The sequence below is a fragment of the Hyaena hyaena genome, unplaced genomic scaffold (genome assembly GCF_003009895.1).
Source record: "Hyaena hyaena isolate Hyena2069 unplaced genomic scaffold, ASM300989v1 scaffold_31, whole genome shotgun sequence".
In the NCBI taxonomy this organism is placed as follows: Eukaryota; Metazoa; Chordata; class Mammalia; order Carnivora; family Hyaenidae; genus Hyaena; species Hyaena hyaena.
Genome location: NW_024080664.1, coordinates 1,020,311 through 1,031,829, shown reverse-complemented (window position 1 = coordinate 1,031,829; position 11,519 = coordinate 1,020,311). Strand labels below are relative to the sequence as shown.

General features: G+C 60.5%; 1 protein-coding gene and 1 long non-coding RNA gene across 5 annotated transcripts in view; one reads left to right on the top strand and one right to left on the bottom strand.

Moving 5' to 3' along the window:
- The window catches only part of LOC120229502, a 6,790-nt gene extending 550 nt beyond the window's left edge, over positions 1-6,240 (top strand). Inside the window, exons 2-3 of the long non-coding RNA XR_005527758.1 lie at positions 2,629-2,784; positions 6,063-6,240. This is a non-coding gene — a long non-coding RNA (uncharacterized LOC120229502). The remainder of the gene's footprint in view (positions 1-2,628; positions 2,785-6,062) is intronic.
- The window catches only part of ANKMY1 (ankyrin repeat and MYND domain containing 1), a 45,699-nt gene that overhangs the window by 6,078 nt on the left and 28,102 nt on the right, over positions 1-11,519 (bottom strand). For 2 of the 4 annotated variants that reach the window (XM_039228518.1, XM_039228515.1), the window contains 4 exons: positions 10,859-10,972; positions 10,404-10,569; positions 6,007-6,085; positions 5,100-5,260 (listed from right to left, as the gene is read on the bottom strand). In XM_039228518.1, coding sequence (XP_039084449.1) covers positions 5,100-5,260; positions 6,007-6,085; positions 10,404-10,569; positions 10,859-10,972 — 520 coding nt within the window. Of the gene's footprint in view, positions 1-3,495; positions 3,740-4,751; positions 4,916-5,099; positions 5,261-6,006; positions 6,086-10,403; positions 10,570-10,858; positions 10,973-11,519 lie in introns of those variants that run through there. The other 2 variants (XM_039228516.1, XM_039228517.1) reach the window with 2 other exon arrangements.

The following is an 11,519-nucleotide window of genomic DNA, read 5'->3' as shown; positions in this document are numbered from 1 at the left end:
GGCGCCAGTCGACCCAGAAGCAGAGAGGACTCCACTGGGCAGCTGGCTGGGAACAGGAAAGGAGGAGCCCCGGGGACATTAGGGAGAGGGCAGGGCAGGGTGGGGGCGGGGAGGGGCTGGAGCAGTCCTGAGGGGGATGGCAGCACTAGGCGCAGGGACGGGCCAAGCCGAGGGCTCCGGCAGACGCCAGGTGGATGCAGGGGCAAAGGGGGGGGGGCTGCGGGGACAGCGAGGAGGCAAGCGTCGGAGTCGCAGGAGGTTCTGGAAGCGGCCTGACTGGGCCCAGCTTTGAAGGCAGAGCTGAGCAGACAGCACAGGATGGGGCGGAGGAGAGAAGGTCTGGGAGCAGCCAGGGCTGAGTCCTCTGCACAGGACACTATGAAGCTGGGCCGGGAGAGCACATCCTCGCCTGGAGGCCCCCACGCCCCAGACGCGGGCTCCCCCGCTCCCCCCGGACCATCAGAGCAGTTACTCGGGGACCCAGTCCACATGCAGTACCAGCCAGTGCCTTTCACAGGGAAACGGAAATGCCACAGGGGCCGCAGCCTGGAGAGTCTGGGACTCGGGTGCCGTGTGCACATACGGCAGGCAGGTGGAGGGTTCCAGAGGGTTCCGGAGGGTTCCATCACCACTCGGCCTCTGGGGACAGTTCTTGCCGGTGGCTCTCAGATCTTAACACAATAATTCATTCCAGGCCGGTTGCAAAGTTACAGGTAAAACAAAAATGCATGAAGACTGCTAGTAAAATCTGGGCCCTACGTCCTCTCCGTGTGGGGACCGCTTCCCAGACCTGCCAGCAAACCCCACCCAGGACAGGAGGTGAGGCAGCGTGAGAAACTCCACGCAGCGAAGCTCAAACAGGGAGAAGGTCCTCCGCACAAGAGGCGGCCAGGAAGGGCGGGCATCTCCAGTAACAGACCAGGAAAAGGCCAGTCGCGCCCTCGCGTGCGCAGAGCACCGCCCGCAGGCCGCACGCGCCCCAGGCACAGACCTGCTCATGAGCCTCGCAAGGAGGCTGAGAGAACGAGGCTGAAGTCGGGAGCGCTCCGAAACGCTAGAAGCTGCCTCTGTGAACGCGGCGTGGAGCGCGGCAGCGGGCGTCACTCACCAGTGAGCCCCGAAACCACTGGGCGCCACACGCGGCCGCGCCCTCGCGGGAAGGGCAGGGAGCACGCGGCGCATCAGGCAGGCAGGCTCAGGTCACAGGATGAACCATTTAATGAAAAACAAATGGAAGGACACGTGAAAAAAATCCGTGTGCGCCCACGCATGGGTGTGCATGCACGTGTGCACCTGTGCACAGATTAAAATCTGGTAAGTTTGGGTTTATCCTTGAGCAGTAAGACTAGGGGTATTTTCAACGTTTTCATTATTGTGTTCTTCTAAAAATTTTTTTTACATTTTTGAGAGAAAGAGTGTGAGCGGGGGAGGGTCAGAGAGAGAAGAAGACAGAATGGGAAGCAGCTCCAGGCTCTGAGCTGTCAGCACAGAGCCTGACGCGGGGCTCCAGCCTGTCTTCATTTGGGGAAAGTTATGTTGCAGAAAACTTTTAACACACAGCTAGATGTGTGGTTACGTTTGGAATCCACAGATCACGCTCCCACTTTCAGATTGTGTGGTGGGTGTGGGTTGTGTGCTGTGTGTACTGTGCGTGTGTGTGACGTTTGCGCGCTACAGGTGGTGTGCAGCATGTGCGTGCATGGGGTGCGCGTGTGCGGTGTGTGCGTTGTGTGCCGTGTGTGTACTGTGCGCGTGTGCGGTGTGTGTGCATTGTGTGCCGTGTGTGTATTGTGCGTGTGTGTGACGTTTGCACACTGCGGGTGGTGTGCAGCACGTGCGTGTGTGGGGTGCGCATGTGCGTTGTGTGCTGGGTGTCTACTGTGCACGTGTGACGTTTGCACGCTGCGGGTGGTGTGTAGCACGTGTGTGTGTGTGGTGCGTGTGTTGTGTGACGTTTGCGCACTGCGGTTGGTGTGTAGCACGTGCGTGCGTGGGTGCGCGTGTGCGGCGTGTGGTGCGTGTTGTGTGTCATGTACTGTGCACGTGTGTGACGTTTGCGCGCTGCGGGTGGTGTGTAGCACGTGCGTGTGTGTGGTGTGCATGTGTGTGTGCAGTGTGTGTGCGTTGTGTGCCATGTGTGTACTGTGCGCGTGTGTGACGTCTGCGTGCTGCGGGTGGTGTGCAGCATGTGCGTGTGTGGGGTGCGCGTGTGCGTTATGTGCTGTGTACTGTGCGCGTGTGTGACGTTTGCGCGCTGCGGGTGGTGTGTAGCACGTGCGTGCATGGGGTGTGCGTGTGTGTGTGCGGTGTGTGTGCGGTGTGTGCTGTGTGTGCACTGTGCGCACGTGTGACGTTTGCGCGCTGCGGGTGGTGTGTAGCATGTGCGTGCGTGGGGTGTGCGGTGTGTGGTGCGTGTGTGTTGTGGGCTGTGTGTGCACTGTGCGCGTGTGATGTTTGTGCGCTGCGGGTGGTGTGCAGCATGTGCGTGCATGGGGTGCGCGTGTGCGGTGTGTGTTGTGGGCGGTGTGGCTGTGATGCACACACGTGGGTCTGGAGGAGGTGGTGCCAGTGGTCATTTCCAGGTTTGGGGATAATCGTCACTTAATCTTCTCTTGCTTTTGTGTATAGATCGTTCACTAGACGTTCACAACTAAGACGCGCTGTTAGGAGGATCTTCTGGCCTCGCAGACGCCAGCGGCCCCTGGTCCCCTGCCTCTGGCGCTGCCTGCCGCCAGGACGGGCTGATACCGAGCTGCACTCGGGGTCCTTTCTCCTCCCGCTCAGGTGCTTCCTCGCGCCTCCAGGGTCCCCCCGGGAGCCCCCCAGCCAGCTCTGCACTAAGGGGCCCCAGCTTTGACAAGGGATCAGGGAAATCAGGCAAAACCAGGGCTGCGGGTGGGGCCGCCTTGACCAGCACACAGCGGGCCTTGCTGGGGCCCCCGCACAGGCTCGGTCCCCCTTCCCTGCCACGCCACGCCCCGCCCCCGCCTGCACACGCCACCACCCAAGTGCTCGGAGGAGTCACACCCCAGTCCTCAGACCTCACTGCCCCTTCCTCCCACGCCCTCCACGAAAGCAGCCCCACCACCCATGGCCCAGCGTCGCTGCGGCCACGCCGCTGACTCACAGGCACCCCCACAACCGCCTCCATCTCAGTCACAGGTGACTTCCACATGCAGGGTCCCCCAGAGCACACCACACACACACACACACACACGTGCGCGCGCGGCAAATGTGCACGGAAGACATGAACCCCCTGCACACAGCGGGGACAGGGAGCCGGGAGCCTCTGTGCAGGAACCGAACCGATAGAGTCCGGGCTGGGAGCTCCGGGGAAGCCCCCAAACACGCCCCCCCCGGAGGCGCAGGAGTGACCTTCCCACGGGCATCTCTGGATGGCGCTCCAGTCCTGACCCTCCTCCACAGACGCCGGGCAGGGGCGGCCGGGCCCTCGGAAGCTCTGGGCTTGTGTGCGTCGGGGCGGAGCAAGGCAGAAAGGGTTAAAAGGCTCCCCAGTGGGGCCGCTTTATTGCGAGGCCGGGAAGGACACACGGCCACGCACAGCCCTGTGGGTACAGGCCCCTGCACCAGGCCAGAGGACTCTGGGGCCAGGAGCCTGCAGGCGGCCCCGAGGGTGGGACCCGCCGCAGCGCAGGCCCTCCCAGGCCTCGGGCATCGCGCCATCACTGCGACTCTTCCCCCAGCTGCATGTCCTCCAGGCGGGCCCCTGGGCAAGGCGCTGCGGGGAGGAGGGAGGTGAGGGCCTGGGCCGTCTCCAGGGAGGCTGAAGCACAGGCCCGCTGCAGGGGTGCCACGCGCCCCGGGCCCTGCCAGCCTGCTGCCCCCTGGGACACGGTGCCCCCCGCTGCACGCAGGGCGACGAGAAACCCTCCCCCCCCCACCCATGCCAGGCCTGGCTTCGTGCTTGCACACGTATGGCGTGCATGGCAACGGTTGAGTGGGAGCCGTGATAGCTCTCCAGAGAGGGGCTTCCCAGCCTGGGGTCCCCATGTCTTGTGCACAGCCAGGCACACCCCACAGGAGGGGCCTGCTGGTGAAATCCCCACTGTACACAGGTGACTATGGAGGACAGAGAGCCACGGACCCAAGGGCAGGGGTCAGCCCAGCCTCTCTGTCCGTCCACACCAAGGACAGGCTCAGGGAAAGGGTGCCTTGCCCCTCCCCCCCACCTGATCAAGGGCCAGGGGACGAGTGTGCACACAGCTGTGCTCACCACTGGCCCCTCAGGGTAGTGGCGCCATGGTGACGGGTCACCACCCACAAGCCTGTAGCTCCTCCTCAGGTCATCCCAAGGAAGGGATGTGGGGAGGGTAGGCTAGGAGGAACCTTCCAGAAGCAGCACCAAGGCCAAATGCCCTATGATCCGAAAACCAGTGCCCACCAGGACCCCCACATGTGTCCAGAGGAGCTCCTACGTGTCCAGAGGAGCCCCCACGTGTCCAGAGGAGCCCCAACATGTCCAGAGGAGCCCCCCATGTGTCCAGAAGAGCCCCCACGTGTCCAGAGGAGCCCCCACGTGTCCAGAGGAGCCCCAACATGTCCAGAAGAGCCCCCACGTGTCCAGAGGAGCCCCAACATGTCCAGAGGAGCTCCCCATGTGTCCAGAGGAGCCCCCCATGTGTCCAGAGGAGCCCCCACGTGTCCAGAGGAGCCCCCATGTGTCCAGAGGAGCCTCCCACGTGTCCAGAGGAGCCCCTCAACGTGTCCAGAGGAGACCCCAACGTGTCCAGAGGAGCCCCCCAACGTGTCCAGAGGAGCCCCCACGTGTCCAGCGGAGCCCCCCACAGGTCTAGAAGAGCCCTCACGTCGTGTCCCGTGGAGCCCCAGGGATCGCGTCCCGGTTCTGTGGAGCCCAGGCTCTGCCCACCTCCGGGGAGTCATGGTCCCATGACGCCTGGAGAAGAACCAGGTGGGCTCAGTGCCCTCCCTGTCTACACAACAGGCCCATCTGGGAACTCTGGAAGGTGGCTTGAATCCGAGAGATTTCAGGGCATAAAGGACGCCCTCACTCAGCCACCCCACAGGCCGGTGCCCGAGTCCTCACACACGGCAGGCAGCCGCCCAACAGCCGGACTCACCGATGGCCGTCAGGCTGCCGCAGTCCCTCTTGTGGAAGTCACCCCAGGCCTTGGTCTTGCAGTACTTGCTGCAGGTCAGGATCCCGTAGCAGCGGGTGCAGGGCACGAGGCGCACCCCGACCGAGCGGCCGCACTGGTAGCAGAACTTGAAGAAGGGGATCCTGCAAGGGAGCCCCGCTGCCTGCCATCCGTGGCCGACCCACCCCGAGCTCTGGGACCCTCCTGCTGTCCCCGCCGGAGCCGCCATCCTCCACGCAGGTGGCCACTCCCACGTGGACACACGTCCGGTACAGGGCTACTCAGAACAGCAGGCGCACGCTCTGCCACCGGAGTGCTCGCGCCAGGGCCACACGGGTGGCGAGGCCATGGCGTCACGGGCCCTCGTGCACCACGCCATGAGGCACACGTGGGACTGGGGGTCCCTGGCGCGCCCGGGCTCTGCCTCAGGAGGAAGACGAGCCCCCAAGTGGACGCACCCCCCGGCCTGTCCCCGCTCATCACCCCACCGCACCCACCAGGCATCACTGGCAGGCAGCTTCCAGGACACCCACAGGGATAATAAGGTGCACATGTCTACACAGAGACTGTTCCGGAACAGCAGGGTGGTTGCAAAGCCGTGACCCGGAGGAGGAGCCGGCGGGGGAGGGGCTGAGAGGGGCGCGGGGCACCGGGCAGTGCGTCCACTGAGCCCGCTGACATGTCTTCGGGAGCGGAGCCTAGGCTCACACCCCGCTGGGCCACTCGGGAGTGCACCTGAGACCCCATCCGCCACCCCGTCTCCGCCCGCAGCCACAGCCTGGGAGCTGGTCACGGTGCTCGGGGCTCAGACGGAACAACGCTGTCCCGGGCAGGGGGCTCGGGCCGGTCACAGGGTCGAGCCCACGGCCACCCTCGGCCAGCCACTCACCGCCCCTGCTCCTCCACGTGCAGTGGCTTAGACAGGCTCTCTCTTTTCCGCTTCAGCCTGTGGTAGGCGGTCAGCTCCGCTGCACGGACAGAGAAGCACCTCGGTCCCCATGGGTCCCCCTGGTCGCGCCGTGGCGCCCTGGGGTGTAAGGAGCTCCGAGCCACCCGCCTCAAGCACCCGCCTGCCGGGAGACCAGTCCCCGTACTGCAGGGAACTGGGGGGGACCCCAGGCCTTCACCGCCCCGAGGAAAGTCTGAGGGCACAGGGCGGAGCCTGGGGCCGTTGGGGGGAGTCCACAGCCTCTGGGGAGGGGCCTCCCCTTGGACACACGTCTGCAGCCTCCGGGCCCCCCGCCTCTTTGTCGTCAGCCGGCTCGGTGAACGACGTTAAAAGGCAACTGGGCTGGGGGCGCCTGAGTGGCTTAGTCGGTTAAGCGTCCGACTTTCGCTTAGGTCATGATCTCGCGGTTCGTGGGTTCGAGCCCCGCGTCGGGCTCTGTGCTGACTGCCAGCTCAGAGCCTGGAGCCTGTTTCAGTCTGTGACTCCCTCTCTCTCTGACCCTCCCCTGCTCACGCTCTCTCTCTCTCTCTCCTAGAAATAAATAAAAAAAAAAACATTAAAAAAAAAAAAAAAAGGCAACTGGGCTTCTTCGTCCTTGACCAGCTCACGACAGTCTCTGGAGCGGACACTCCCGGCTCTGCGGCCCAGCAGCCGGCAGCAGGACACACAGGGGCCGGGGGGCCAGAGGCCGCGACCCCCCGGTTACTGCCGGGGTCCACTGCACCCCTCCACCCTCCTCTCCGCACACGGCACATCAGCCCTCCCCAGGAAGGCCGTCTACCCTCTAATTCAGCAGGGGCCCCACAGACACCTGCTGGCCACGGGACAGAGAAGGTGGGGCCCTCCCTCCCCCACCCTTCCTGTGCCCACCAGCACCCAGGGCTGCACCCCACTGCTAGGGCGGGTAGAGCATGGGCCCAGGACAGTGCGCACGAGTCAAAGCCATCGTCGTGAAGACCACATGGCACCAGCAGAGGTGACAAGGCAGAGACGGACACGGATCCCATGGTGTCATGGCATCACGGTCACCTCCTTCAAAGGACACGGACAGTGGAAAGAGCACCTCTTTGTTACAGTGCTGGGCTCGTTAACACCTTGTGGACATCGGCTTCACGTTCCATCCAATCCATGCGTTTAAGTGCACGAGTTAGCGGCCATCAGTTCATCCGCAGGTGCGTAGCCACCCCCGCCACCAGGGCTCCAACGTGCCCGTCACTCCAGCCCGGTGACCTCCGGCCCCGACTCCCCAGCCCTCCAGGCCCAGCGGCCACCGAGCCACTGTGTCTCTCCATATTCGCCCAGTTTGGACATTTCACGTGAATGAAATCATACGGTCTGTGCGTGGGCTCTGGGGCCAGATTCTTTTGCTTAAAACAATGTTTTTGAGGTTCGTCCATGTTACAGCACGTGTCGGCGCTTCACCCCGTGTCAGTGCTTCAATCCTTTTCACAGACGAATAACATTCCATCAAATGGCTGTGCCGCGATGTGCTTATCCATCCATCCATCCATCCATCCATCCATCCATCCATCCATCCGGTGATGGATCCTGGGTTGCTTCCATCCTTTGGTTTTTATCAACAACGCTGCTGTAGTCAGTGGAGCACAAGTTTTGGGTGGACTTATGTTCTCACTTCTCTCGAGTTTCTACCTGGGAGTGGCATTGCTGGGTCATACGGTGACTGCACGATCAGCATCTGAGGCTGCGCCACATCGTGTTCCCACCAGCGCCGTACGAGGGCTCCACCTGCTGCATGTTCTCACCAACACACGCTGTTTTTTGATTACAATCATCCCGGGGGCTGGAGAGCGGTCATCCCAGTGAGGTCTGATCTGTACCTCACTGATAATTGATGATGTTGAGCATCTTTTCATGTGCTTACTGCCCATTTGTGTATCTTTCTTTGGAGAGATTCCTATTTATACTCTGTGTCCATTTTTTTAAAAATACGTTAATGTTTATTTTTGAGAGAGAGACACACAAAGTGCAAGTGGGGGAGGGGCAGAGAGAGGGAGACACAGAATCTGAAAGAGGCTCCAGGCTCTGAGCTGTCAGCACAGAGCCCGACGTGGGGCTCGAACCCACCAACCGTGAGATCGTGACCTGAGCCGAAGTCAGATGCTTAACATACTAAGTCACCAAGGTACCCCTGTTCATTTTTAATTCACTTATTTGTCTTTATTATGGAGATCTACAATTTTTCAATGTACCCTACATACCATTATATCTCCCACACTGTCAGTTGTGTTTTCATTTTCTTGATAGTGTCCTTTGAAGCACAAATGTTTTTAATTTTGATGAAATCCAATTTATCCATTTTTTCTTTCGTTGCTTATGCTCTTGGTGTCATACCTAGAACCTCACTGCAAGTCCGAGGATAGTAAGATTTGTCCCTAAGTTTCCTTTGATGGAAATTTATAGACTAAGTGCTTACATTTAGGTCTTCAATGCAAATTGAATTAAATCTGGTATGTGGTGGGAGGCAGGGCCAAGCCTCGTTCTAGGGTGTCTGGATGGCCAGCCGCCCCAGCGCTGTTTACTAAAAAGTCTCAGCTCTTGAAAAGGCCTCGGCATGCTTGCTGCATTCACTGACACACACGTGGGTTTGGTTCCGGTGTGTTCTAGCGTGTTCTAGCCCATCGTTCCGTACACTTCACGCCAGGGCCTCACCGTATGTGCTGTCGTTTTGCAGCAGTAAGTTTGTCGTTTTGAGTTTAGAAAGTAGGAGTCCTTCAACTTTGCTCTTTTCTTTCGAGATTACTACAGCTATTCCGGGACCTTTGAATTTTGAAATCGGCTTCTCAATTCGTGCAAAGTGGACAACGGGATTCTGACAAGATGTCCTTCCACTTGGGGAGGCCTCCTTTCACGTCAGCAGCGCAGTTCTCAGAGGGTAAGTTCTGCACAGCTTTTGTTAAATGTATTAATAAGCATTTTATTCTTACTGATACTGTAAATGAAGCTGTTTTTTAAATCTCATTTTTGAGAGGTGCCTGGGGGGCTCAGTCGGTTGAACGTCCGACTTCGGCTCAGCTCATGATCTCACAGTCGTGGGTTTGAGCCCCGTGTCAGGCTCTGTGCTGACAGCTCAGAGCCTGGAACTGCTTCGGATTCTGTGTCTCCCTCTCTCTCTGACCCTCCGCTGCTCACACTCTGTCTCACTCTGTCTCTCAAAAATAAAAATTAAGAATGTAAAATTAAAAAAAATTTTTTAATCTCATTTTTGCTTTGCTTGCTGCGATTTGTGGACATACTCTGGATGTTTGTGCACTGATCTCATATCCTGCAACCTACTGAGCACATTCATTAGTTACAACAGTGTAACAGAGTTATATTTATGTTAATGTTGTAATATTTACTTAGCCTACCAATTTTTTGTTTTAAGGGTTTTATTTGTTTTGTCTTGTTTTTAGAGAGAGAAGGCCAGCAGGGGAAGAGCACAGGGAAGGAGAGAGAGAGAGAGATGGAGGGAGAGAGAGGGAGAGAGAGAATCTTAAGCAGGCACCACACTCAGCAGATCCCAATGCGGGGCTCGATCCCACGACCCTGGGATCATGGCCTGAGCTGAAATCAAGAGCCAGACACTCAGCCAACTGAGCCACCCCGGTGCCCCTAGTTTAATAGTTTAGTATTAGGTTTAGCTTATGACGTGGATTCCTAGGATTCTCAATCTATAAGATACTGGAAAGAGAGACACTTTAACTGTTTCCTTTCCAATACGAATGACTGTTTTCGTCTTGCACGGTCACACCGGCCGACCCCAGTGCAGCACGGAGCAGGAACGTGCCCCTCCCCCTTCTCCGGGAGAAAGCACCGTGTTGTCGGTGCCCCTAAGCAGGTTAAGTAGGTGGCCCCCTATTCCTTGTTTGTCATATGTTTTACCCTGTAAGATGCCGGGTTCTGTCAGATGCTTTCTCTGTATCAGTTGAAACAATCCCATGGAGTTTCTTCTTCGGCCCAGTCACACGGTGCGTCACACTGAGTCTGTTGTGGTTAAACCATTCTGCGAGCGGCCAGGGCGCAGGGGTGGGGCAGCTGGGGCAGAGGACTGGCGGCGCCGGGGCTTGGGGGTCGGGCAGCCAGGGCAGCACTAGGCCTGAGCAGCAGGCGCCGTCTAGAGGAGCATCTCCTACACAACTGTCACAACCCCAGCCTCTCGGTGACACAGAAGCAAAGGCCACTGGGTATGTGACTCTGTCCTTTCTGGGGACGCTCCGTCACACACAGGAGACGTGGGTGGCTGGCCAGGGCGCGAAGGGGCCGGCCCTGCGCTGCCTCCCGCTCCCTGGGAGGCACGCGTGGCTCTCACCCGCCCGGCCGTGCCCGCCGACACCCACCTCTCTTGCTCAGGTACAGCGCCTTCGGGTCCCACCGGCTCTCCTTGGCGAAGACGGCGAGGCGCAGCTGGACGCCCATGTACTCCAGGATCCTCTTCCGGGCCAGGAAGATCTCCCGCTCGGCCGGCATCAGCGCATGGAAGGGGCAGTGCGCGATCTTCCGGTCCTGCAGCACAGCACCGGGTCACCGCCAGGGACCGCAGGGCCCCAGCCCCCGGCCCCGACCTGCCACCCCAGGGCGACACACGTCCTAATGGTGGGGACAAAGTGGAGCAGCACTCAGAACGCTGGCGCGCCAGCAGCCACGCCAGCAGCCACGCCAGCAGCCACGCCAGCAGGATTCGCCGGGGAGCCCACATCTTCCCTCCCCGCAGGCCCGGGGCGGGCTTCTGTCGGGCGTGGGGGCCCGGGGCCCAGCTCCTCTACTCCCACCACCGACAGGCGTAAAGCCATACCTGGTAGAACCTGAAATACCCGTAATCGACGGCGGTGCCCACAGCCATCTTGTCCCCCTGCATGAGCGTCACCGGCTTCAGGATGTCAGCCCCATAACTAATGAGCCGGTCAATCTGTGGAGAATAGAGCCTGTGTCACATGTGCATGGGCGCCCCAGCCACTGGAAAGCAGGATTCCGAACCAGGGTGCCCTGCGCTGTGACCCAGGCCACCTGAGGCTTCCGGGTCTCACTTACCGGATGGCGGGAGGGCGGCCTGAGGTCAGGGCCCCAGGCAGGAGAGCAGGCGCTGCCAGCGAGGACCAGTGTCGCTCACGTTACCCAGGGGGCACCCTCCCCGGGGGTGCGGAGAGTCGGCAGCCAGACGGGAGAGATGTGCCGACCTCACGGACGAGAGGTCAGCGCGCAGCACAAGCTGGGCCACCCCTCGGGGAGCCTCCCAGGCCCCCACGGCGCATGGAGCTGCGGCGCCGCCGGAACTCGAGTCTGTGACTGTCCTGGCCCCAGACTGAAAGCAATGGGAGAGTGAGCACCGGGGCAGCCTGGGCGCGCGGGGACGGGGGGTGCAGACTGGGGGCGCCGAACAGGGGGGCGCGCGGACGGGGGGTGCGGAGACATAGGTGTGCGCGGACGGTGGGGCGTGGGGACGGGGGGGGGGGGGG